This window comes from Leptodactylus fuscus, chromosome 11, assembly GCF_031893055.1.
Source record: "Leptodactylus fuscus isolate aLepFus1 chromosome 11, aLepFus1.hap2, whole genome shotgun sequence".
Lineage (NCBI taxonomy): Eukaryota > Metazoa > Chordata > Amphibia > Anura > Leptodactylidae > Leptodactylus > Leptodactylus fuscus.
Window position 1 is genome coordinate 86,216,490 of NC_134275.1, and position 24,864 is coordinate 86,241,353.

Here is a 24,864-nt window from a genome sequence, read left to right on the forward strand (position 1 = left end):
TCCTCGATAATTGTCTCATAATCATTACTGGCAGGAATACATCTATAGTACATTTAGAGGCAGATAAGGATCCTTCATTGACATTGGGTGCTGGAATCTGCTCTGCTCCTCCTTCCCTTCCTTGCACAGTCACTACTGCACACTGAGCATGCTCATAACACTCTCTTATAGAAGTAAATGGGACACAGCCTGACTTTTCTAAATGGTTTACTAGAACAACTATAGTCCCATTTTCTGTTCCAATAGTCACGTGCCTGTCTGAACAATATGGCTGCCCCCCATAATCATGTCCAGAGAGTATAATAATAATAAAAAAAATACAAAGTAGAAGAATAAAAAACTTTCCCCGTCTTAGATACATTTTTAGACCTTTAGGCCAGAACATGATTGAATTCCAGCCACAGAACTTTTTCTTGACCTACAAGCTACATTTTGGCCTCACTAATGAAAATCAACCTGGTAATTTCAGAGAATTTCAGCCCCGGTGTCGGAGAAGAACACATCACGATTCACAAGCCCTCTCCCTCCAGTGCACGGAAACTGTAGCAAATTGCTCCATTATATCGACATATTGCCAGAGGACTCCGTGCTGATGGTCTCTCTGGGGACGTGACGTAGATCTGCGGTTTTCTCGATGAGTGGGTAGAGCGCCGTCATTAATAGCACGTGTGCCGGGGAATTCTCTCACCGGCGTTGCCAAGTAACAGCCTTCAGGCAGTAGAAATAAATAGTTAGGTAATTCAGTTTATTTTCCATGTTAATTGCCTATTCATTATCCTGATAGCTGAGGCTGTGGATAGGGAAAATAGATTAGGTTCAACAAACACTTCCACATCTAGACGGATGATGAAGGCTTTATAATCCCGTCACCTTCGGGGTACAAATAGAATAGACTGGATCAAAGGCGCTGAAAAAATAATTCAGATTCATTTTAGAAATGGCGGATTTTGTATTCAGGGGAATATTTACTGTAGCGGCCATGCGGGACGTGCAGATGTGAAGGCAACAATGGAGATTTCTAGAAAGCGTACGTAAACTTTCTAACAACTTTTGATTTTCCGGAGTCATAAGGACATTAAATCTATGTTCTACCTGTATTATTTCCAGAGATATGAGCAGCTGAAGAAACAGTCAGAACTCATGATGATATCTCCGGAAATAACACAGGTAGAAGTGGTGGCACATGAAGCTGACACTCATCTGTCTACATTGTATAATACCTGAGATATTATCAGTTGAAGAAACAGTTAGGGCTCTGTACATACAGAATATACAGTATATATATATATATATATATATATATATATATATATATATATATATATACACACACAGTCCAGACATATTAATGTGACCGCCGCCTACTTTTGACGTCAACGTTAAACAACCAATAGCAGAAGGCGCGTGTCATCAGCCATCTGGGTGCACTCATCATTGTGGAAGGCACGATGGATTAGCACACATATGCATCAAATCAAACAAGCTTTATTGGCACGTCCGAATAGATATTTGGCATTGCCAAAGCTAGTAAAGTGTGTGTGTGTGTGGGGGGGGTAGTTGGATTCGGGTGGGTGAGTGGTGGGTGTGGAGGGATGGGGTGGGTGGTTTGGGGTATAACAGTCCGTGGAGTCTCATCTTCCTCTTGGTTGGTGACCGCTATATGGGGAGGTGGGGGTGGGGTGGGGCAGGTGTATTGGGATAAATATAACAGTCCGTGGAGTCTCATCATCTTCTTGTTTGGTGACTGCTATATGGGGAGGTGGGGGTGTGGTTGGAGGTGGGGGTGGGGTGGGGTGGGTGTATTGGGATAAATATAACAGTCCGTGGAGTCTCATCTTCCTCTTATTTGGTGACAGCTGGACACGTATTGGGCAGCGATCTCCACAGTGGCCTCTTCTTCTCCCAGTAGGATGTAGAGTTTCCTCTTCTCCCAGTCTGGGATGTGGGCAGAGAGTCTTTGGTAGTAGACGGCCCTCACAGCTGAGTATTTGGTGCAGTGTAGCAGGAAGTGGGTCTCGTCTTCTAGGGCCCCCTGGTCACAGTGCTGGCACAGTCTATCCTTGCAGACCATGTTCAAACCTACATGCCAATTGTTTATCCTCAGGATGATGGCATCTACCAGCAGGACAATGGGACGTGTCATAAAGCTCGCAGTGTACGTGCGTGGTTCGAGGGGCACCAGGATGAGTTTACTGTACTCCCTTAGTCAGCAAATTCCCCGGACTTGAACCCAATCGAGAATCTGTGGGACCACCTCGATCGGGTTGTTCGCACCATGGATGCTCAACCGTGTAACCTAGCGCAGCTGGCCACGGCACTGGAGTCGGCTCAACATCGCAGTGAATATCATCACAACATCCCATCTCTTCCTACACGTCTCGTAGCGGTTTGCTCTGCCAAAGGTGGTTATTGTAGATTTTGACAGGTGGTCACATTAATGGGACTGGACTGTGTATATTCTGTATCCCAACTGTGGATTCAACTGATGATATCTCCGGAAATAACACAGGTAGATCTGTGATAGTGGTGGCATATGAAAGCTGCCACTCATCCTTCTACAAAGATCAGTACCTGAGATATACCGTAAGTGTTTTAAGTGACTCCCCCCAGCCTCTGATTCTCTGTGTTACATCCATATACCGGCCAGGGACATCTGCTTGGTCTCTTATCACCTTTGAATTGCCTCTGTATCTTGACGTGCCAAGGTGCACGACCCATGTGTTCCTCCAAATCCTAACTGATTGCTTCTTGTCTTGGGGTTTGGTGTTCTTGATCCTCCTTACCCTTAGAACCAGACTTCTGACCTACTGCAGGGTGTCCTACAGCGGTCACACAAGGTATCCCAGAAATAATAATGTATAAAAGTAGTGTAGTGTTGTATAAAAGACATGAGTGTTACAACAGTTTGTATCTATTAGATTGGACAGATTTGTGACTTCAATAATAATCCAGCTACATTGTATTCTTAATAAATGCAGAAATCCTGGAAATTCAAAAGGGTTCACTTACTTTTTCCTGCAACTGTAAATCTACTTTTATTTGGGCATATTGATCGGTACAAGATTATTCCACAAATCAGCCGTCAAGCGACCCAAAAATTACATTACTGGAAGTCGTTTCCCCTGCTATATAGAAAACTAATTTCCCCTGTAAGGTGTGTGACTGGCCCCGGCATATGAGTTTTCCGCTCTGATATCAGATAAACTGCTTTCTAAATCTCGCAGGGAATACGACCCGTTCCAGCCGTTATACGATCTCCAGCTCGCAGCAGTCAGAATTTCTAACAGTGATTTCGAGAGAGATCGATCCCAAGCTGTCAGTCTGTCTGTCCGGGCTCAGTGGATTGTGAGACTGTCAGTCACTTCTAAGGAGATGGAAGGATATAATGGAGACCGAGCCAGTATGTGATGAGGATGAAGCGTAACCTGGAGTCATTCCTCCGGGACTAAGGCTGGTCATACACCAGATACCGTCGCTTGGTTCGCTCATGCAGATAATGCCATGCAGCTCAACAGAACGTGCAAGTGTTGTGGACGGGAACATGGGAGGAAGTCGCAGCCAGACACCTCCGATGGCGGCTTATCTCTCCGAGAACAAAAGAATCGGGCACTCTGATACCCAACATGGCTGGCCCATCTCTCTTCCAACATCTGATGCTGAGGGAAGTTGATCATTCACCCCCAATACGGTCTTGCCAAAACTGTCACACTCAGCCACTTGCATCATGTATAACTTATATTAAAGGGACCTGTGAAAAATCCAATGACAGCTATCATCTGATCGGCGCTGTCACCCTGAGAATTTTGGTGTTTTGTTTATCCAAATCCGTTCAGCCATTCCAAAGATATAAGCCCTTTCAGGTTGCTGTGAATGAGGATCTACTAGTCAAGTGGGCGGTAACACTGTGGTTTCACTAGGGGCGGGGTATCTGTGTGCAGTATGTCATACTGTCTCATTGGCTAGTGATTTGTCCTTATCATGAGCATGTATGACTCACGTGACGCACCCAATGCCTGTATTTGCTTTTGCAGCAGCTGCCTGGCATTGGTTGCTAAGCTTATAGCGTACTTGTTATTTCATTTGACTTTTTAAGATAAGTTGCCATGTGTGTGAAGAAGATAACACTAAATCTGGTCATTATATGACTTGTGTTCTGCAGTTTTTGGTAGTTTCCCCTCTGCTTGCTTGAAATTGCAGTCCTCTCTGAGCTGGTGGGTGGACATTTGCTGCCATAGACTGCACACAGTAAGTAGAGGAGAACCTGCGCTATAACAGTCTCTCTATGGCTAAGAAACAGCCCCAGAGATATGCAGCATATACACAGAGAAATGACCTGCACTGATGTGAGTAAAGTACTTTGGTTGTGATAGAAAGCTTCTGTTCATTGGGTTTCTTCTCTATCTCCTGCACTTCCTGCTGACTCCTCCCCTTCCCCTCTCCATAGACATCTATCGATATGAGTCATTTGACCCATTAGTGTCCTCCGAACAGGATAAGCTTATTTAAAACTGGGGTACGACTTAGTCAGGTGCGTCTTTTTGGTTATAAAATACCGTAAATGCTGGACATGTTCATCTTGGACCTTCACCTGGTGGCGGATCCCGGATGACTTTAAAGTAGATGAGTTCCCCTGCCCTATTGGCTTCACGGACCATCATGGTAGAAACTGATAACAACTGATGGTTTTGGAATAGAAATATTGGCATCAGTTGTAATGACTTAAAGGACCAAAAAACGGATACAGATGCAGCTGGCATGTGTGAACATCCCCCAAGAGCAGGAGGGGGCATTCCAGTTAATTCCAGTTGAGTTTCCAGCTGATTCCACCATTCTCTTCTGCGGTGACTACTTTATATAGACCTTAGTATTGTCTGCAGATATTGAGGACCCAATACTGCCCCCTGTAGTTCCCCCTTATAACAGCCAGCTGGGCATGTACAGTCATTACCACCCTCTGTTCTATCCTTGCCCTTTGCCCTCCATCAGTTCTTCTCGGCACTTGCAGACAGTTTTTGGCGGAACCGGGCAGGGAGGTTGTTCTGCCGCCATCTTGGAGAACTAAGCCCAGATCCTCTGTGGATGTCGCTCGCTCCAATCCGTCTGTCTCTTCATGCCACCCCAGACAGACTGGAAGATGACGAGATCAGGGCTATATTTGGAGGGCCGGATCATCACATCCAGGACTCCTCCTCCGAAGGGCAAAGGTCACACCAAATATTTGTGTTTGATGAAGGAATTAAGGGAGTAAATGCTTTTTCCCTGTCGTCCTACCAGCGGCACAAGACTCCATATTGTGCCGCTGTTAGGACTAAGGGAAACAAGATTATCTTCATAATCCTTCGTTTTCCCTTCCTTTTTGGGCTTTTTTATGTGGAGTGCCCCTTTAAGCTGAGGCTTTCTCCATTAATATACGTAATGTGACGGTATTTCATGGTTTAGCCGTAGCGTTGTATTGTTTATACGGATTTTCACAGGTCTGCTAATTATTTTAGTGGTGACTGAAGATGAATTAATGTACTTTGTATCACAGTAAATAGAACCCATTGTCCTCGTGTTCCGTCAGAACTAACCATAGTTTTTGCTGTTTATAGTAATTAAAGGTGTTTTTAGCAGCGCTCATTATTCGCAGCGACAAAGTCCTCCTGTCTGACATTACAAAATTGAAACAATGAAAACAGAAGTGAAACATATTCTATTGTAATGATCTATTGGGTGATTCGCTTTACAGCAGACGCCTGGACAGATGGACGTGCAGTGATGGTGTGGCCCGCGTGCTCTGCCAACAATGGCCCCCACCTCCGCAGTATTTGGCAGGTGACAGGACGTGTCAGCCGAGTGTGAGATAATGACCTGGAAAATGGAAAATGTAATACAGTATAACTAGAGATGGGCGAACGCACTCATCACCAGCCGGCGTCAACCCAAATATTTCAGTTTTTAACTAAATCAAACAAATGGCCATTCGCCTTGGACAAACTAAAATGGCAGCTGCTACATATATTGTGCAAAAATACAGAAGAGACAGGTGAGACACAAGTCATCAACTTACAACATCTCAGCCTACAGACAATGGTAGGTGACACCTTACAGTGCTGATGTCATATACACTATATACAGTGTGGGCCAAAAGTATTGGCACCCCTGCAATTCTGTCAGATATTATTCAGTTTCTTCCAGATAATGATTGCAATTGCACATTCTTTGGTATTATCTTCATTTAATTTGTCTTCAATGGAAAACCACAAAAAGAATTGTCAAAAAGCCAAATTGGATATAATTCCACAGCAAACATAAAAAAGGGGGTGGACAAAAGTATTGGCACTGTTTGAAAAATCATGTGATGCTTCTCTAATTTGTGTAATTAACAGCACCTGTTACTTACCTGAGGCACCTAACAGGTGGTGGCAATAACTAAATCACACTTTCAGCCGGTTGAAATGGTTTAAAGTTGACTCAACCTCTGTCTTGTGTCCTTGTGTGACCACATTGAGCATGGAGAAAAGAAAGAAGACCAAAGAACTGTCTGAGGACTTGAGAAGCAAAATTGTGAGGAAGCATGAGCAATCTCAAGGCTACAAGACCCTTCACATCTCAGGGGGGACCTGGAGCAGTTTGCCAAAGAAGAAGGGTCTAAGATTCCAGCAGAGCCTTGTAAGAAACTCATTGCTGGTTAGCGGAAGCGGTTGTGCGCAGTTATTGTGTCTAAAGGTTGTGCTACCAAGTATTAGGCTGAGGGCGCCAATACTTTTGTCCGGCCTGTTTTTGGTGTTTGGTGTAAAATGATCAATGATGTGACTTTTTTTTCATTCTCTTTTGTGTTTTTTCATTGCAAGCAAAATAACTGAAGATATTACCAAAGAGTCTGTGCTGTGTAATCATTATCTGGGGACAACGAGGATTATCTGACAGGACTGCAGGGGGGCCAATACTTTTGGCCAACACTATAAGGTGCTGTAATATAAAACATGAGTCATTACAGTAATGGTGGAGATACTGAAGTGTCTGTGATTCATCCTGCGGCAGTAACAATTCAAGTAATAGAGTCAGAGAATCTCAGGAATACAATGTCAGATCTAACCAGTTCTAAGCACATTAGTAATAGATTCATTGATATCAGGTGTGAGGGAGAATCTCTGCGCTGTGTGAGCCCCATAGCAGCATTGCCAAACAAATACAAAATAGAATTAACCCTTTCAATGTCTATAATCTAATTCTGTCTGTTGTGAATAAAGCAGTTTCATCTGTGCAGAGCTTTTAAACATACAGTACTATTCGTCATTAGTCTGGTTACTGAAAAATCTTTTCTTAAGGGGTTTTTATGGCGAAAAGTTGAAATGATTCTCATTAAATACATAGAAATTGCTTTTCTAATACCAAAACGCTGATTCTGCCTGCGCTAATCTGAAAAAATCTACATTATTTAAAAAGGAACTTTCATGTCCTGGAGATGTGCGGTGTTATATACTACTAGAAAGCTGACAGTGCGCTGAATTCAGCTCTATCTGCTTTACTGGTATGCTTAACTAATGGCGATTTTTCAGATTAGCGCACTTCTTCACACTGTCTATTGGGTGAGCACTAAAAATCTCCCTTCAATGATTGAGATTTTTTTAGTGCAGGCTGAGAGATTATTCATTGTGTGTGCATAAAAACAAATATATAGTCCTAGGAGTGTCATACACTATGTATTATAGATATATATAGTCCTAGGAGCCCTGACAGTGTCATACACTATGTAATATATATATATATATATATATATATATATATATATATATACAGTCCTAGGAGCCCTGACAGTGTCATACACTATGTATTATAGATATATATAGTCCTAGGAGCCCTGACAGTGTCATACACTATGTATTATATATATATACAGTCCTAGGAGCCCTGACAGTGTCATACACTATGTATTATAGATATATATAGTCCTAGGAGCCCTGACAGTGTCATACACTATGTATTATAGATATATATAGTCCTAGGAGCCCTGACAGTGTCATACACTATATATATATATATATATATATATATATATATATATATATATAGTCCTAGGAGCCCTGACAGTGTCATACACTATGTATTCTAGATATATATAGTCCTAGGAGTCCTGACAGTGTCATACACTATGTATTCTAGATATATATAGTCCTAGGAGCCCTGACAGTGTCATACACTATGTATTCTAGATATATATAGTCCTAGGAGTCCTGACAGTGTCATACACTATGTATTATAGATATATATAGTCCTAGGAGCCCTGACAGTGTCATACACTATGTATTATAGATATATATAGTCCTAGGAGCCCTGACAGTGTCATACACTATATATATATATATATATATATATATATATATATATATATATATATATATATAGTCCTAGGAGTCCTGACAGTGTCATACACTATGTATTATAGATATATATAGTCCTAGGAGTCCTGACAGTGTCATACACTATGTATTCTAGATATATATAGTCCTAGGAGCCCTGACAGTTTCATACACTATGTATTATAGATATATATAGTCCTAGGAGTCCTGACAGTGTCATACACTATGTATTATAGATATATATAGTCCTAGGAGCCCTGACAGTGTCATACACTATGTATTATAGATATATATAGTCCTAGGAGCCCTGACAGTGTCATACACTATGTATTATAGATATATATAGTCCTAGGAGCCCTGACAGTGTCATACACTATGTATTATAGATATATATAGTCCTAGGAGCCCTGACAGTGTCATACACTATGTATTATATATATATATAGTCCTAGGAGCCCTGACAGTGTCATACACTATGTATTATAGATATACTGTATATAGTCCTAGGAGCCCTGACAGTGTCATACACTATGTATTATAGATATGTATAGTCCTAGGAGTCCTGACAGTGTCATACACTATGTATTATATATATATATATATATATATAGTACTAGGAGCCCTGACAGTGTCATACACTATGTATTATAGATATATATAGTCCTAGGAGCCCTGACAGTGTCATACACTATGTATTATAGATATATATAGTCCTAGGAGCCCTGACAGTGTCATACACTATGTATTATAGATATATGTAGTCCTAGGAGCCCTGACAGTGTCATACACTATGTATTATAGATATATATAGTCCTAGGAGCCCTGACAGTGTCATACACTATGTATTATAGATATATATAGTCCTAGGAGCCCTGACAGTGTCATACACTATGTATTATAGATATATATAGTCCTAGGAGCCCTGACAGTGTCATACACTATGTATTATAGATATATATAGTCCTAGGAGCCCTGACAGTGTCATACACTATGTATTATAGATATATATAGTCCTAGGAGCCCTGACAGTGTCATACACTATGTATTATAGATATATATAGTCCTAGGAGCCCTGACAGTGTCATACACTATGTATTATAGATATATATATAGCCCTAGGAGTCCTGACAGTGTCATACACTATGTATTATAGATATATATAGTCCTAGGAGTCCTGACAGTGTCATACACTATGTATTATAGATATATATAGTCCTAGGAGTCCTGACAGTGTCATACACTATGTATTATAGATATATATAGTCCTAGGAGCCCTGACAGTGTCATACACTATGTATTATAGATATATATAGTCCTAGGAGCCCTGACAGTGTCATACACTATGTATTATAGATATATATAGTCCTAGGAGCCCTGACAGTGTCATACACTATGTATTATAGATATATATATATATATATAGTCCTAGGAGTCCTGACGGTGTCATACACTATGTATTATAGATATATATATATATACTCCTAGGAGTCCTGACACTGTCATACACTATGTATTATAGATATATATAGTCCTAGGAGTCCTGACAGTGTCATACACTATGTATTATAGATATATATAGTCCTAGGAGCCCTGTCAGTGTCATACACTATGTATTATAGATATATATAGTCCTAGGACCCCTGACAGTGTCATACACTATGTATTATAGATATATATAGTCCTAGGAGCCCTGACAATGTTCTACACTATGATTTAAGTTATAGTTCATACTAAACTTGTTTGACCCTAACAAATCTGGTACTCAAGTCACCTGAACCCAACACTAAACAAATCTTGAGAAATTCACCCAAGTATAACATAAAAACCCGATCACAAATAATGTTCTTATAGATTCCTATGAGTGTAATTCAGGGCTTAGTTTGGTTTTGATATTTGGAATGGGGATTATGAAAGACTCCTAAGGAGTGAAAGGGCTTCAGAATAAGAACTTGTGTGGAAGAAATTGGGATGTTTGCAGAGACTGGAATTGTTGGAAATGGTATTTGTTGACGCACATACAGACAGTTCACACTTGCAGCCGGTGGGGCATGTTCTCCAGGTGCCAGGTGGGGGGTGCAGGATATTTATATACGGGGTTAAGACACCAAACTGAATCCTTGCCCAGGTGAAGAAAAGCCTATCTTAAACCTCAAGGAAGCATTGGGGCGAATGGGTTAAATTTAGAAGGTTTTCCGCCTCGGGATGCTCGCAGGAGATACTGTTTATCTCAAGAAAAACAGTCTGGTTCTCCTCATATAATAATTGTCTCATTTCTTGTGTTCTGGCCAAAGCTGCAATTTATTGAGACACATTTAATTAAGGTTTTGGAAGAAATTATTCATTTTAAATCATTTTCCCTCAAAGATAATAATTTTACTCCCCTGGGAAGTGAACGTGACATGAGAGCGTGATGGCAGCTGGTGCGGAGCCCTTCAGACCTGTCTACAAAACCGCCGCCATAGGATATTACACCAATGCATCATTTCCATGTTATATGGAGGGTCCCCAGCCCCCCAATAGCAGAGATACATATTGTACATATCTGTATCTGGGGCTATTCAACTACGGTACATGGCCATGTTGGTCTTTTATAGGTTAACATCACCCTCTTAAAATGAGAGTCAAAGTGAAGGATAAAGGGGGGGGGGGTGGAGAGAGAAAGGAGGAGGGGGAAGTACTAGGAAAGAGAAGTATCACAAGGCAGATATAATGGGACAAAACAGTAGTGGAAGGTAGACGTAGCTTAAGGGGGAAGTGGCACAAGGAAGGAAGATGTTGTGCCAATGAGGGAGCAGTGTAAGGCATAGAGCAGTCTCAGGAAGCAAAGGCATTGCAATGGAGAAATAACAGGAGGGGAAGGGAGGGAGAAGTCATGGGAAGAAGGAAGATGTAGTCTGGGGAAGGATGAACTAGTGCAAGGAAGATATAGTGTAAGGGATGCAGTGCAAGAGAGCAAGAAGTAATGTGGGGGAGTAGTGTCATACACAAAAAGTGGAAAGAAAAGAGGGAGAAGTAGTGTAAGTCAGAGGCGGAAAGTAACAGGTTGGGGGGAGGGAAAAGAAGTGTCAAGGGGAGATTGTGAAATGACGGTAATAAAAAGTAGCGAGAAACAGGAAAATAGTTGGAAGGAGAAGTAATTCAAGGGTTAAAAAAAGTAGTTGGAGGAAGGGAAGGAATAAAATGGTAAGAAGAAGACAAAATATAGGAGCGAAGTAATGAGAGGGAATAAGGAGGTTAAAATAGGAGGAATTGTGAAGTGGTGGGAGGGATGACGGAAACGTAGTGGGGTGGAAAAATAGTACTAGAAAGGTAAAAGTACAGGGAGGAAGATAGAAGTAGTGGGAGTAAGGAGAAGTCATATGGGAGCAAAGGACAAGTAGCAGGAAGGAGAAATAGTACGAAGGATGTAGAAGTCGTGTGATGGAGGGAGAAGTCGTGTAAGGTAGGGATCAGAACATAGAAGGACATGTATAATACATAGTGTAACGGAGAGGGAGAAGTCGTGTAAGGTAGGGATCAGAACATAGAAGGACATGTATAATATGTAGTGTAATGGAGAGGGAGAAGTCGTGTAAGGTAGGGATCAGAACATAAGTGGACATGTATAATACATAGTGTAACGGAGAGGGAGAAGTCGTGTAAGGTAGGGATCAGAACATAAGTGGACATGTATAATACGTAGTGTAATGGAGAGGGAGAAGTCGTGTAAGGTAGGGATCAGAACATAAGTGGACATGTATAATACGTAGTATAATGGAGAGGGAGAAGTCGTGTAAGGTAGGGATCAGAACATAAGTGGACATGTATAATACGTAGTGTAATGGAGAGGGAGAAGTCGTGTAAGGTAGGGATCAGAACATAAGTGGACATGTATAATACGTAGTGTAATGGAGAGGGAGAAGTCGTGTAAGGTAGGGATCAGAACATAGAAGGATATGTATAATACATAGTGTAATGGAGAGGGAGAAGTCGTGTAAGGTAGGGATCAGAACATAGAAGGACATGTATAATACATAGTGTAACGGAGAGGGAGAAGTCGTGTAAGGTAGGGATCAGAACATAGAAGGATATGTATAATACATAGTGTAATGGAGAGGGAGAAGTCGTGTAAGGTAGGGATCAGAACATAGAAGGACATGTATAATATGTAGTGTAATGGAGAGGGAGAAGTCGTGTAAGGTAGGGATCAGAACATAAGTGGACATGTATAATACGTAGTATAATGGAGAGGGAGAAGTTGTGTAAGGTAGGGATCAGAACATAGAAGGACATGTATAATATGTAGTGTAATGGAGAGGGAGAAGTCGTGTAAGGTAGGGATCAGAACATAGAAGGACATGTATAATACATAGTGTAATGGAGAGGGAGAAGTCGTGTAAGGTAGGGATCAGAACATAAGTGGACATGTATAATACGTAGTGTAATGGAGAGGGAGAAGTCGTGTAAGGTAGGGATCAGAACAAGAAGGACATGTATAATACATAGTGTAATGGAGAGGGAGAAGTCGTGTAAGGTAGGGATCAGAACATAGAAGGATATGTATAATACATAGTGTAATGGAGAGGGAGAAGTCGTGTAAGGTAGGGATCAGAACATAGAAGGATATGTATAATACATAGTGTAATGGAGAGGGAGAAGTCGTGTAAGGTAGGGATCAGAACATAAGAGGACATGTATAATACATAGTGTAATGGAGAGGGAGAAGTCGTGTAAGGTAGGGATCAGAACATAAGAGGACATATACAGTATATATAATACATATTGTGAAGGAGAGCGAGACTCAGACCCGATCCCATTATGTGTACGGTATAAGTAAATTCTGCACTGACTTAGTTCACTTTATATTTTCATTGTTCACTTTCTCCCCATTGATGTCATTGACCTTCGCAGTAATAACCAGGGGCTGTATAAACTACAGTGTGAATGTCGTCCTCAGTGTATGGACAAGGGCAGATTTCCAGCAGCCAGATATAAATGACTGCCCCAATATAATATTGAGGGGCTGTGAGGGGATTTGTTGCCCTCGGTCTTTTTATTGCAGTTCTCATTTTACCACCTGCCAAGCACATTGGGCAATAAAGGTTAAACTACTGAGTAAAGCGAGATACTAAAACATACATTAAAGGTCTATAGTATAAAGTGAGGTGGTCCGGGAGGTTGGCAGGGCTGATATAACTACATGGCAGAAACTCAATACACAGCACAGTCAGTGAATTCTAATATGAAGACGTTGAGGAGTAACTCTCACTCGTGCTCATCCATGTGGGCGAAGAAGACGCTGGGAATAGTCATCAGCTGTAAGACTCCAAAGACTAAATTCTTACACATTATCATTGCACATGACATGAACCTAGAAATAGTGTGGGTGTATGTGCGGGGGAGGTGTGGGGACGTGTATTATGTAGTGATAGTATAAGTACACAGCGTTGTATGCTACAGGCTGATATGAGATCAGAAAAGACCTGCAGAGATAAGATGAGCAGAAACCAGCGGTAGCAACATGTAAGAAATATATATATATATATATATATATATATATATATATATATATATATACATGGTATATCTGGGGACCCAATCAAGGGTGCTTACATGAATAAGACTTTACTCACTAAGAGGCAACTGGCATGATGGTTACAGAGGTTCACAAGATGCAACTAATTTAGGAGCTACAAAATAGACCCTCCATGATCGCACAGCTTATAGGACAACGTCCATACACACAACACAGTCTTTATAACACACCGTCCCTTGCAAAACTCTACATGCATGGCTGGATGCCCACACAGATGTAATTCTCTGGTTGGAAGCCCACCAATGGTAATCTCTCAGGCCCTTGTAGTCCACAAGGCTGATGCCCACCGTTGCAGCCCAGGTTCCCTTTGCTAACACTGCAGCAGTTACAGGGCGCATCACAACACAGCGCTTCATCCTATAGCATTGGGGGCTCTGTGTAACCCATCCTGGATCTAAGGCATTAAGTGGGGATACACGGTTTAAAGGGGTACGACTTAAAGAGGACCTTTCATCAGATTGGGCACAGGCAGTTCTATATACTTCTGAAAAGCCGACAATGCGCTGAATTCAGCGCACTATTGGCTTTCCCGATTTGTGTCCCGGGTAAAGCGCTATCGGTCCCGGTACCATAGCTCTTTACAGTCAGAAGGGCGTTCCTGACAGTCAGTCAGTCAGGAATGTCCTTTTCCACAGCAGCGCCTATAGCTGTACAGTGTGAGCCGGGAGGAACGTCCCCTCCCCTCCTGATAATACTCGTCTATGGACGAGCACTGTGAGCAGAGGGAGGGGGCGTTCCTCCCCGCTCACACTGTACAGCGCTATAGGTGCTGCTGTGGAGAAGGACGTACCTGACTGTCAGGAACGCCCTTCTGACTGTAAAGAGCTACGGTATCAGGACCGATAGCTCTTTACCCGGGGCACAGATCGGGAAAGCCGATAGTGTGCTGAATTCAGCGCATTGTCGGCTTTTCAGCAGTATATGGAACTGCCTGTGCCCAATCTGATGAAAGGTCCTCTTCAACACCAATAAAAATCGCCACCAGAGTTATACCTTTTGGTGTCCTCTTAAAGTTGGAAGGAACGCCTAAGAGATGGGAGGTGGGGGGTAGGGTTGAGCTCATCTTGAGATTTCAGGATCGCTTTTAAAATCTGATTTTTGATCATTTTCCAGCCGATCCCGATCATGAAATTCAATTGACGATCAGAATCCGATTTTTCCCTTGAGACCTCGATCCCGCCGAAAAAGATCGGGATCGGAATTCCGATTGCAATCGTGAAATTTACTTGATAGCTGATCGGAATTCGATCTTTTCCGATCCTGATCGCTCAACCCTAGTGTGGGGTGCTTTTGTTGTACATATGAAAAATTTGCACTGGGCTCACCAATCTGTTATAACAACCCTGGGTACTGTCCTGGGTATTTATCGCTGGCGCGGTTATGGTGTTTCTGTGGCTTGCGCTATTTAGGAGGCTGACCCACCCCTGACCCCTTGACACTATTATGGGGGCACTATTATGGGGGCACTCTGTGCTCACAGTTGCGTGCTTAGATCTCCGCTTATGCTGTAAGTGCTGCGTATTTTTCCAATCCATATCCAATCTCAGCACTGAGACAATCTGGAGATGTTGGTGGTGACAGAAAGGACGAGTGAAGGACTAGTACCCACTGAATGCATATTTATTGGGTAATTTCCCTGCTTGGCGTATCGGAGAGCTGCTCTTGGCTTTTATGATATTATCATGATCGTGCCCCATCCTTCCCTGAAATCTCCATAGTCTTGCAGCACAGCCTTATTGTTCAGCCCATAACTAGACACTTGGATGCCGTCTTTGTTATGGAAATATTGGACTATTGCTTCTTCTATATTTCACTGGCTCTGTAGCGTCTTACTACTATATAGGATACACAACGGCGCCACCTGCAGGACAGAAGAGGGATATGGATTCTGTTTATCTGACGCTATACGTCCGCCATACAGAACTGCAGTAACCCTGGTGTAAGGTCAGACCCCGTCTGTTACATGGAGGGCATACGGTGGATATCCTTTACTAACATGATAGACTTTACTGAAGATTCTTCAGGGTCTTCTTGGCAGAACCCAACAGACCCCATTAAGAATCAGGCACGCAAACACTGACAGTAAGTGCTAAAGCGGCTTTGTCAGGTCTCCTATATAAGGGCAACGTAGGATGAGCTCAGACATATATACTTGGCTATGATATCATGTGGTAATGGCTGCCAGCACTTATATATAAAGCCGGTAAGTCCTGCTCCCCCCACCACTTATATGAATGTGAAAGTTTGTGTGTTTGGATGTTTGTTACTCAATCACGCAAAAACGGCTGAACGGATCTGGATGAAATTCGGCAGATAGATAGATTGTTACCTCGATTAAAACATCGGCTACTTTTTATCCCAGTAAATGACATGGCTTCACCACTGTTATGAATTTATGTTCATATACTATATTATACTGCTGCTGCCAGCAGGACTCTCTCAGCTAATTGGAGTTTGCTGATAAAGGCTGGTCTGTTATTTCTCTATGTAAACACATAGATAACATTGAGTCCATTGTGAACAAGTATTTGCATAGTATCTGATCTGCTCCAGGCGGCCCCTTTAATCCAAATTGGCAGTTTGCTACTTTTAAACATGCCGGGAAAAATAAAATCTAATTTGTCACAAAATTCTAAAACCACGAGAACTATGAAGGAAGCCAGAAGTCACAGAGTTCTCCTCAAGTGGAGCTTAGGGGGAATGGGCAAGCTAGGTGTCAAGCGGTTCTTAGAGCAGCCAAAACAATGGAGTAGGCAGATCACTGACGCCAACAACACGCTCATTATATGGCGTCCCAGCGAGCTGCTGAGATGCCGTAACAATCACAGGCACGGTGCGAGGAACAAGTTCAGCAGAAGGACAGCGCAAGAGCTGCCGAAACACCGGAGCAGGCAAACCATTTACGGAAGCAATTTGCTGAATATTGGCGGATCATCGAAGCCAACAACATGCAGACGAAGTCATGGGCAGAGGCTAGTATGTAATATACCTTGGAGCCTAGCACATGTGATAGCATTCTTCTGGGTCTGCACACACGTCCGGGGCACCAGGAGGACACCTGGTTTTACAAGGGTCTCCAGAACTTCTAAAATATGAGCTAACCTGTATCACAGCAGCACAGAGGATTAGATAAGTGTAAAACTCATGCACAGGCTGCAACTATAGCCCGCAGCATTTCACTTAGTGTTGTGGACTTTACCTCCTATGGACCGGAGCGATTCAGACACTTAGCTGTTCTTGGAGGTGCTTTTGATGGACTCGGGGGGTCCCAGTGATGTGACTGGAGTCAGAACGGCCTGGGGTGCCGAACGCTGCCTCCGATCACATGACACGGAAATTGCCAAAACCCACAAGTCCACCAAAAGCATCGCCGGGACCCGGTAAGTGAATCAATACTCTCCAGACAACCCCGTAAGGATAAGACCCCATGTAGTGAAGCACGGCTAAAAAACCCCAAAGCAATTTACATTGCAGTTTTGGGGGCTCGTTCACACGGGCAACAGGGGGCGGATTTTGATGCCGAATCCACTTCAAAATCCGCCGCTCACAATAGAAGTCTATGTAGATCGCTAGTGTCCTTTATTTCTGGACAACCTTACCGTGCCCTCTCCATTCTAGTCACAACCCTGATAACATTGTAATTCCTGCAAGTTTGCTGCAGCAGAATCCTCTCCCCCCCACCCCCAGGATTAATCCCCCACCCCCAAGTACTGGAGCACCCCAATGTCTGTGGGTGAGGGACTGTCTAACTCTTCTCCCTGTAGTAATCGCCATTAAGTGATGTAAACCCTCCATATCATCAGCTCTTGTCTCCTGCTTGTCATAGTTACCACTTCTGTTAATATCAATAAAGATTATTGACACTTGCCCACAGTCATCATGGCCGCGACGTTATTTCGTTCTCCCGTCTCTCAACATAAGCGGGATGTGACGTCACTTCCGCTTTCGCGTCCGATGCGGGCGACTTCTCTGTTTGTTGCCTAGCAACCTCAGGTCTGTCCCGCGGTCTACGTTACCAAGAGCCTGATAGCCGCACAGTGTGAACGGGGTGTATGTGACGCTTTACTGGGGCTTGCTTATGGTACTGAGGGGGAAAGTGCAGGAGATAGGGGGCGCCATTACATGGAGGGTCGGGGGTAGTAAGAAGATGGGGGGGAGGCAAAGAGCCAAGGTCAGGCCTGTGGGGTGTCTGATGGGACTGGGGTCATGTTTGTGCGATTTGGGGCATTTCATGACAATTCTGCGCGTTTCGGTCCCTTGATCTGTTACTTGTGATATTTGGGTCAGTGAATGAGACGTCGGAGTCGTTTGATGACATTTTTGCCCAGTTTTTGGGTTATTTGATGAGACGTCACATGACGAAACGTTTGTTATAACGCGTCCTGCCGTGAAACGCGTCGGGATACGGAACCAGATCATTGTGGGGGCGGGGAATTTGTTGGGTAACGTGGGGGGGGGATGGTAAGATATTTGGGTGACATGGCGCAGGTGGTGAGGTATTTGGGAGGGGCAGATGGTGAGACGTTGGGGTAATGGGGGGCAGATATTTGTGCGCTGGGTCACAGGTTTGTCTGTATTCCACAACAATGGTGGACTTCTAACCCATCTCCACAGGTTCTGTGACGTTCAGCCCTTTCTTGTACCACATCGGTCGTTCCCTGCTTCACGCAACGCGTTTTTCCAAAGTGGGCGGAGCAGGACAGGGGGTGGGAGGAGCCAGAGCGGAGACTCCTCAGCCTGACAAATTTATTATAACAGAAAACTGGTGCAAGTTACGCTGGGTTCACACTAGCGCCCGGAGTCCATGCCTGCAGAAGACGGAAACCTGTCAGAGCGGGTCCGGCCGTGAGTGGCGGTGAGTGTTTTATGCTCTCCGCCGCGAAACCGTTTTTTTTTAAATTATACACAGAGTACTGCATGTCCGACTCTGTGTCCAATTTAAAAAAACGGTTTTGCGGCGGACAGCATAAAACACTCACCGGCGCTCATGGCCGGACATCTTTCAATCCCATTCAAATGAAAGCGTCCTGCAGGTTTCCATCTCCTGCCTCTGTTTTATGCAGGAAACCGAAACCTGCAGAACGGAGACCGGGCGCAGATGTGAACAAGCCCTTATACGTGAAATCTCCGACGGTCCTGTCTGCAGCCGGGCTCAGGGTCATGTGGTCGGGGCACTTGCGGAGACTTTTGAGCGGCCCAGATTATTGGATGAGAAGTTTGCGCCAATATTCTTGTGGGTTCATGTTCACATTTTGTGGGGTCCTGGTAACGGCGCGGTGTGTCACATAGTCAGGATTTAGTGTCACTTGGTAAGACTTCAGCGGGACTTTGGACAACTGATGAGACTTTTGTGGGATCGTGTGACGACTGTTTTTGGGATCTCTGTCACTTGGCAAATCTTTTTGTGGGGTCACTTGATGGCTCTTTGGTCAGATCGGGGTCACAGAGATGTCACTTTTGTCCAATCTCGGTCATTTGCTGGGAATGTTATGGGTTACGGCTCTCCTGGTGAGATGTTTTTAGGATCTTGGTAACCTGATAAGATTTGTATCTAGGATTTCATAAGACCTTTGTAAGTCATGGTTGCGCAGAGAATACAGATTAGGTATCCGGGGGGGAGGGGGGGGCGACAATATGGGGTGTAATATACAGTGCATGGATGTATTTGCTTTATTCATGTGAATGTCTTTCTCTTCAGAGATGGCGGAGGTCCACATCATTGGACAGATCGTTGGTGCCAGCGGCTTCCCACAGCACAGCTTGTTTTGTAAATGGGGGGTGCACACAGGTAGGAGGCGTTGCGAATATATTTACCTAAACCTGATCAGGGAGTCTTGAGGGAAAGGAGAAATAATTCTGCGTTACGGCCATAGATGTGTGGATGTGGATTGCTTACGCTGTAGTCCGTTTGGACTAGGAATCCTGGGCTGTACAAGGAACCACATTGATCTACACCCTTAAAGGGGTTCTCTGGGATCATAGAATTAAAGGGATCCTATTATTAAAACTCATTTTTTTTCTGCCTACCACGTAGGAATAGCCTTAAGAAAAGCTATACTTAGCCTACCTTTAGATGTCTTCTCCGCACCGCCGTTCGGTATATAATCCGGTTTTAGTTGTTATGCAAATGAGTTCCTTTGCAGCACTGGGGGCGGTCCTCAGCACTCAAACAGCACTGGGGCGGTCCTCAGCACTGGGGGCGTCCCCAATGCTGCCAGAGAACTCTCCAGCGCCGCCTCCATCTTCTTCAGCAACGGATCTTCTTCCAGTGCTGGCTTCAAACTTCTAGGCTTCGGGCAGCCGACTATGCATGCCTGCCAGCCACATGAAAGTAGCCGCTTACAATACTGTGTAAACGGCGATTCTATTGTGGCCGGCGGGCATGCACAGTCGGCCTAGAAGTTTGAAGTCAGCGCCGGAAGAAGACCAGTTCCTGAAGAAAATGGAGGCGGCGCTGGAGAGTTCTCTTGGAGATGCCCTCAGTGCTGTTTGAGCGCTGAGGACCGCCCCCAGTGCTGCGAGATAACTTATTTGCATACCGACGAAAACCGGATTATATACCAAATGGCGGCACGGAGAAGACATCTAAAGGAAGGAGAAGAATAGCCATTTTGAAGGCTAAGAATTGAGTTTTAATGGTAGAATCCCTTAAAATGTAGACAGCAGGAGAACACTAGAAAATAAAGATGCACTGACACCTGGATTGATTGTCACGTTGTCAGATCCCCAGCAGTCAGCCATTACTCTCAGCTCTATACTGCTCAGCACAGATATTGGCTGCAGTGATGTCATCCATGTGACATCACTGCCGCAGCCGAGGGAAAGATCATGGTAACTCAATCAGAATCACAAGGAGCAAAATCGAGGAAAAAGACAGAGCCACAAACTGGACAGGCCTGAACCCCTCTGCATAGGCGGCCAGCTCCGATGTTATCCAGAAGCAAGAGTAATGGGAAAGAGTCACAGATCAATCCAGAAAAAACTCAGGGCAGGGATTGCAGGTGGCTAATGACAGCTAATATGGCTGACGGCACTATCTGAAGGAGATTGTAGAAAATAATCAATATAACAGAAGGTTTTTATCTTCTACGTCCATGTAACATTCCCCATTGTACAAGCTTCAGTATACTGTCCATTGATCGCTGGGTTTCTTTGCCTGTATATAGGGGGGGCCTGGAAATTGCTCTCAGGGACTGTGGAAGGTCAGACGCAGGTGGACAACCCTCAGAATGAAGACATGGCTTTCTGGTCACACCCCATTGACATACATTATGCTACCAAAGGATTACAAGGTAAGTCAGTGTTGGCTGCTTAGTGGCAATGTCTATTAGGCGTAGTCTGAAGTCTAAAGCTCAGGCTATTGCTGTGTCAGTCCTCCATGCTTTACACTGCAGCCCTGCTGGTTCTTTATATAGTTTCCTATTAAAGAATACCTACCTCCCCCACTCAGGTTGGCCTAAGCTTCATCTTCAGGTTTGGCATCAGGACTCTTTTGGTCGAAACGAGTTGTACGGCTACAGCTTCCTGCACATCCCGTCTTCTCCAGGATCACACACGTTGCTGAGTCCTACGTGGAGACCCTTGGGAACCTGGCAGGAGCAGATTTCCCAGATGTTTGTAGGGGGTGGACCACAGCTGAAATCGCCAAACCTTATCTATGGAGGAGCTGACCGCTACCGTCTGCAGACCACAGCCATGGGGCAGGTACATCTGGAACTCACCGTCATACTCAGGAACTTTGATCGATTTGGGGTGGAGTGCTAGCACTGAGACCAGAGAGTCAAGGAGACCTGGAGATTCGTCCTCCTGTGTGTGATCACCTTCTCACCCTATAGTCGTACCACATCGCCCCCTGCTGTGATGCCTCCAGATAAGCACCGTCTACTACAAACTATATAACCTGGCTATATATTTAGCCCACACCTGGACTGGCTGAAGAAAAGCTACACCTACATCTGGAGGGTCTGTCCTGGTTTTATATGCAACGATTTTATAGCAATTTTTTACATTTGTAAATTATAAATTCCTTTTTTTATATGTATATAAAATAAATTGTATTTGAGGAAAAAAAAATCTGAGCCGTGTATTCCATGATAATAAGATTATTGCCTTCTGAGTCTACTTATTTTACTACTTAAGGAGGTTGTCCCCCTTATTGAGGTGCCCAGGGTTTTATATTGATGTTTTTTTTCCCTTGGATAGTTCATCCATGTCCAACACCAAGAACCCCCAAACAACCAGTTGACCCTTGAATCAGTTGGACGGCTGGTTCTGATTGGGGCGCTGCAGCAGCCCGGCTCTGACACTACATAGGCGTTCACCTCCCAGCTCTGTCCACTGTATAGTTCCTGTACCAGTGGATCAAGTTTTCATGTGTTTGCTGGGTGTTGGGTGTCCTAAGGTTGATGCAAACAATGACCATCAGGTCTGTCCACCACATACAGAAGCCTATGAGGACCTGCCAGAGGCTTCACGTTGGTGTTATATGACACATACAATAGACTGCAATGCAAAACTACTGAGGTGGGTTTTACAAGAGATCACATCACCGGACAGCGCCATTGATCAGGCCCATCACCGAGGCTGTGGATTGTAGGACGTCCCTTTAACAGTTGTCAGTCCAGGTTATTGCTTGACCACTGGGGGGCGGCGGAGTAACGAATCATTTCGGCTTGGCTTTACTTCTCTATGTCTGACGTGCGAGCGCTCGCTTTATGAATTCCTGCTAATTCCGTGTTGGCAGGTGATGCCTTTTTACAGGAAAATGTATGTTGCAATTACGAGATTCGTCCAGTGAGCGGTAAAACGTCCGACACCTCTCATAGTCACTGGTGACCCACCTTACAGATTTTCAGGCTCTCTAGAAGTGCATGAATTTTCCAGTCTTGCACCCAAGATTTTGGATGAATTTTTCTCTGGCTTATTTTCCTGAGCGATCCTTCTGGTGACCTGCAGGTGGCAGCGCACACACACTCACCTGTTCCTATTCGTTCTGCTCGGGGTCCTGCGGTTTGGCTGTCAGGTTGCGATCATGTTGTCAATACATTTTTCGCCTTTAAGGAAAGTATGTGCCTGAAGCCGTGTACCCAGAGACTGCATTGTGTAGCTATAATAGGAGAAGGTATGTACTATGTACGATGAAAGGTGGAATCGCTGACAGGAGGCGGAGCCTGAGACCGCAGGTATCATTACTGTAGATAGGATTGTAAGGCACGGAGTAGGGTTATTATGGAGAGCGTAGGATAAGATATACGTACGTACGTGATACAATAACATTCCCACTGTGGGTATTTTATAACTTTGCATTCGGTTGTTCCTCTATTATTCCCCCTGGAAGGCGATGGAAAAACTGCTGTAGGCAATAACATTTGCCTCCTCTGATCTGACGTGTTTGCCCCGGTCATGTGACTGGTGTTGACAAATGTGGAGTCGGCGACTGTGTCCTTATTTCATTGGGGCCAAAATATTTTTCATTTTTGTATGTAAAATTTCCCTTATTGGAAGGAAGACGGTGTGACGTGCTGCTCCTCTGTTATTCCTCCTGGAAGTGTCCAAATCATTTGAAAACTGTAATAAAAGCTGCTTTGAATTTTTAATTAGATTTTTCACTTGCCCATTTTGGAAACGGATGGGTTGATCATAATAATTACTGGGTAGGTCGGAGACCCCATTGGGGTAGGTTTGTTTTTTACAGAGTTGCACTGACTAAGCCAAGAGCTTTATACAAATGTGTAAGCGAAAATGAATTACAATGAAACTACTGCCGTGTTGTAAGACCCCACCGCGGGACCCCATGCAAGGTTGTGACCCTGACTAGGATACGGTAATCTGCCCGTAGTCAGACTTTAGTCAATGAAAGATCAAAATAAATGTAAATCACATTGGACACGTCGGCTCACTTACAGCTAGAGGCGAGAAGGTGATTTAGACTAATAGGTATAGAAATTCAAGGAAAATTAGTAATGGTCCTACAGGTATGAATGTAAAATTCACCCCTTCATCAGCCCTTGTACGGCTCTAGACCCCAGGGAATTTACCTTTCAGTAGGCCACTGATTTACAGTCAACCATTTCACTACCCTAGACCACCCGGGAATGTACAGTTACTGTATTATTGTAGACCAAACGCGAACTTGCAGTGAACCTTAAACCACCTTGGAATTTACAGTGAACCTTTCCCTACCCTAGACCACCAAGGAAACTGAAATTTGCAAAAACCTGCCTACATAAGAGGGGGCCACTTTGCTTGTTGCCCAGGGTTGAAAGCAGTACAACATGTCATCACCTACTGCGTGTCCCACATTGTCTCCTACAGTAGCTGTATTGGTGAATGGACCAGTACGGAAGCTGAAGTGTCTTAGGACGACTTTGCAGTTGCCTCCAGGCTGTGGCTTTATACGTCGAGCGATAGAGGCGGTATTATTACTCTGCTCCGTTTCTCTGTTTGCTGTCGGTGTTATCCGTCTCCATAGCACATGACACAACTATTATTTACATCTATAATAATAGATAAACCCACAAGACATCTATCCCGCGCGCTGCTCCCTCTCACTGTATGACTCCATTACAGGCTGCCATCTTCCTGCCTGGCTGGTTACTTAGAGGGTGATTTTTGGGAATCTCCAGTCAACTGGATAAATGTGTGCAGGAGGAAACAATGGGGAGCCCATTACTGGGCTCATGGGGTGCAGATTCTGGACGCTAATTAATTTTTCTGATGCAATTATCAGCCGCTCCCTGCAGAGTCCCAGATTCTTTGTGTAGGTCTGTCACCAATAATTACCGTCATTACTCCTGGACTGTGGCTTCAGTCAGGCGGTGCGAGCCAGTTCAGCTGGTGGAGATGTAACACTGTATTGGTAATGGGAGAGCTGTACGGTATATAGTATCGGGGGAGAAGTATACATTAACGTGTCCATAGATGGTGTTGTGTGCAGAACTATTATGG

General features: G+C 44.0%; 1 protein-coding gene across 3 annotated transcripts; it reads left to right on the forward strand.

Annotated features, from left to right (window-relative positions):
• Positions 1–17,881: 17,881 nt before the first annotated feature.
• Positions 17,882–21,890, forward strand: B9D2 (B9 domain containing 2). Of its 3 annotated transcripts, none has more exons than XM_075258813.1 (4): positions 17,882–17,910; positions 19,616–19,705; positions 21,084–21,209; positions 21,368–21,890. In XM_075258813.1, the coding sequence occupies exons 2-4, from the start codon at positions 19,618–19,620 to the stop codon at positions 21,679–21,681; spliced, it is 528 nt and encodes a 175-aa protein (XP_075114914.1). In that variant the 5' UTR covers positions 17,882–17,910; positions 19,616–19,617; the 3' UTR covers positions 21,682–21,890. The 3 variants fall into 3 exon arrangements, with proteins under 3 accessions (XP_075114914.1, XP_075114913.1, XP_075114912.1); XM_075258812.1 differs by having other exon boundaries at positions 17,888–17,967; XM_075258811.1 differs by having other exon boundaries at positions 17,894–17,998.
• The last annotated feature ends 2,974 nt before the right edge of the window (positions 21,891–24,864 follow it).

Coding starts and splice junctions, on each gene's coding strand:
- B9D2 (XM_075258813.1), top strand. CDS start 19,618: ATGGCGGAGGTCCACATCATTGGACAGATCGTTGGTGCCAGCGGCTTC. Junction 19,706..21,083: donor TAAATGGGGGGTGCACACAG/GTAGGAGGCGTT, acceptor GCCTGTATATAG/GGGGGGCCTGGAAATTGCTC. Junction 21,210..21,367: donor TGCTACCAAAGGATTACAAG/GTAAGTCAGTGT, acceptor TCCCCCACTCAG/GTTGGCCTAAGCTTCATCTT.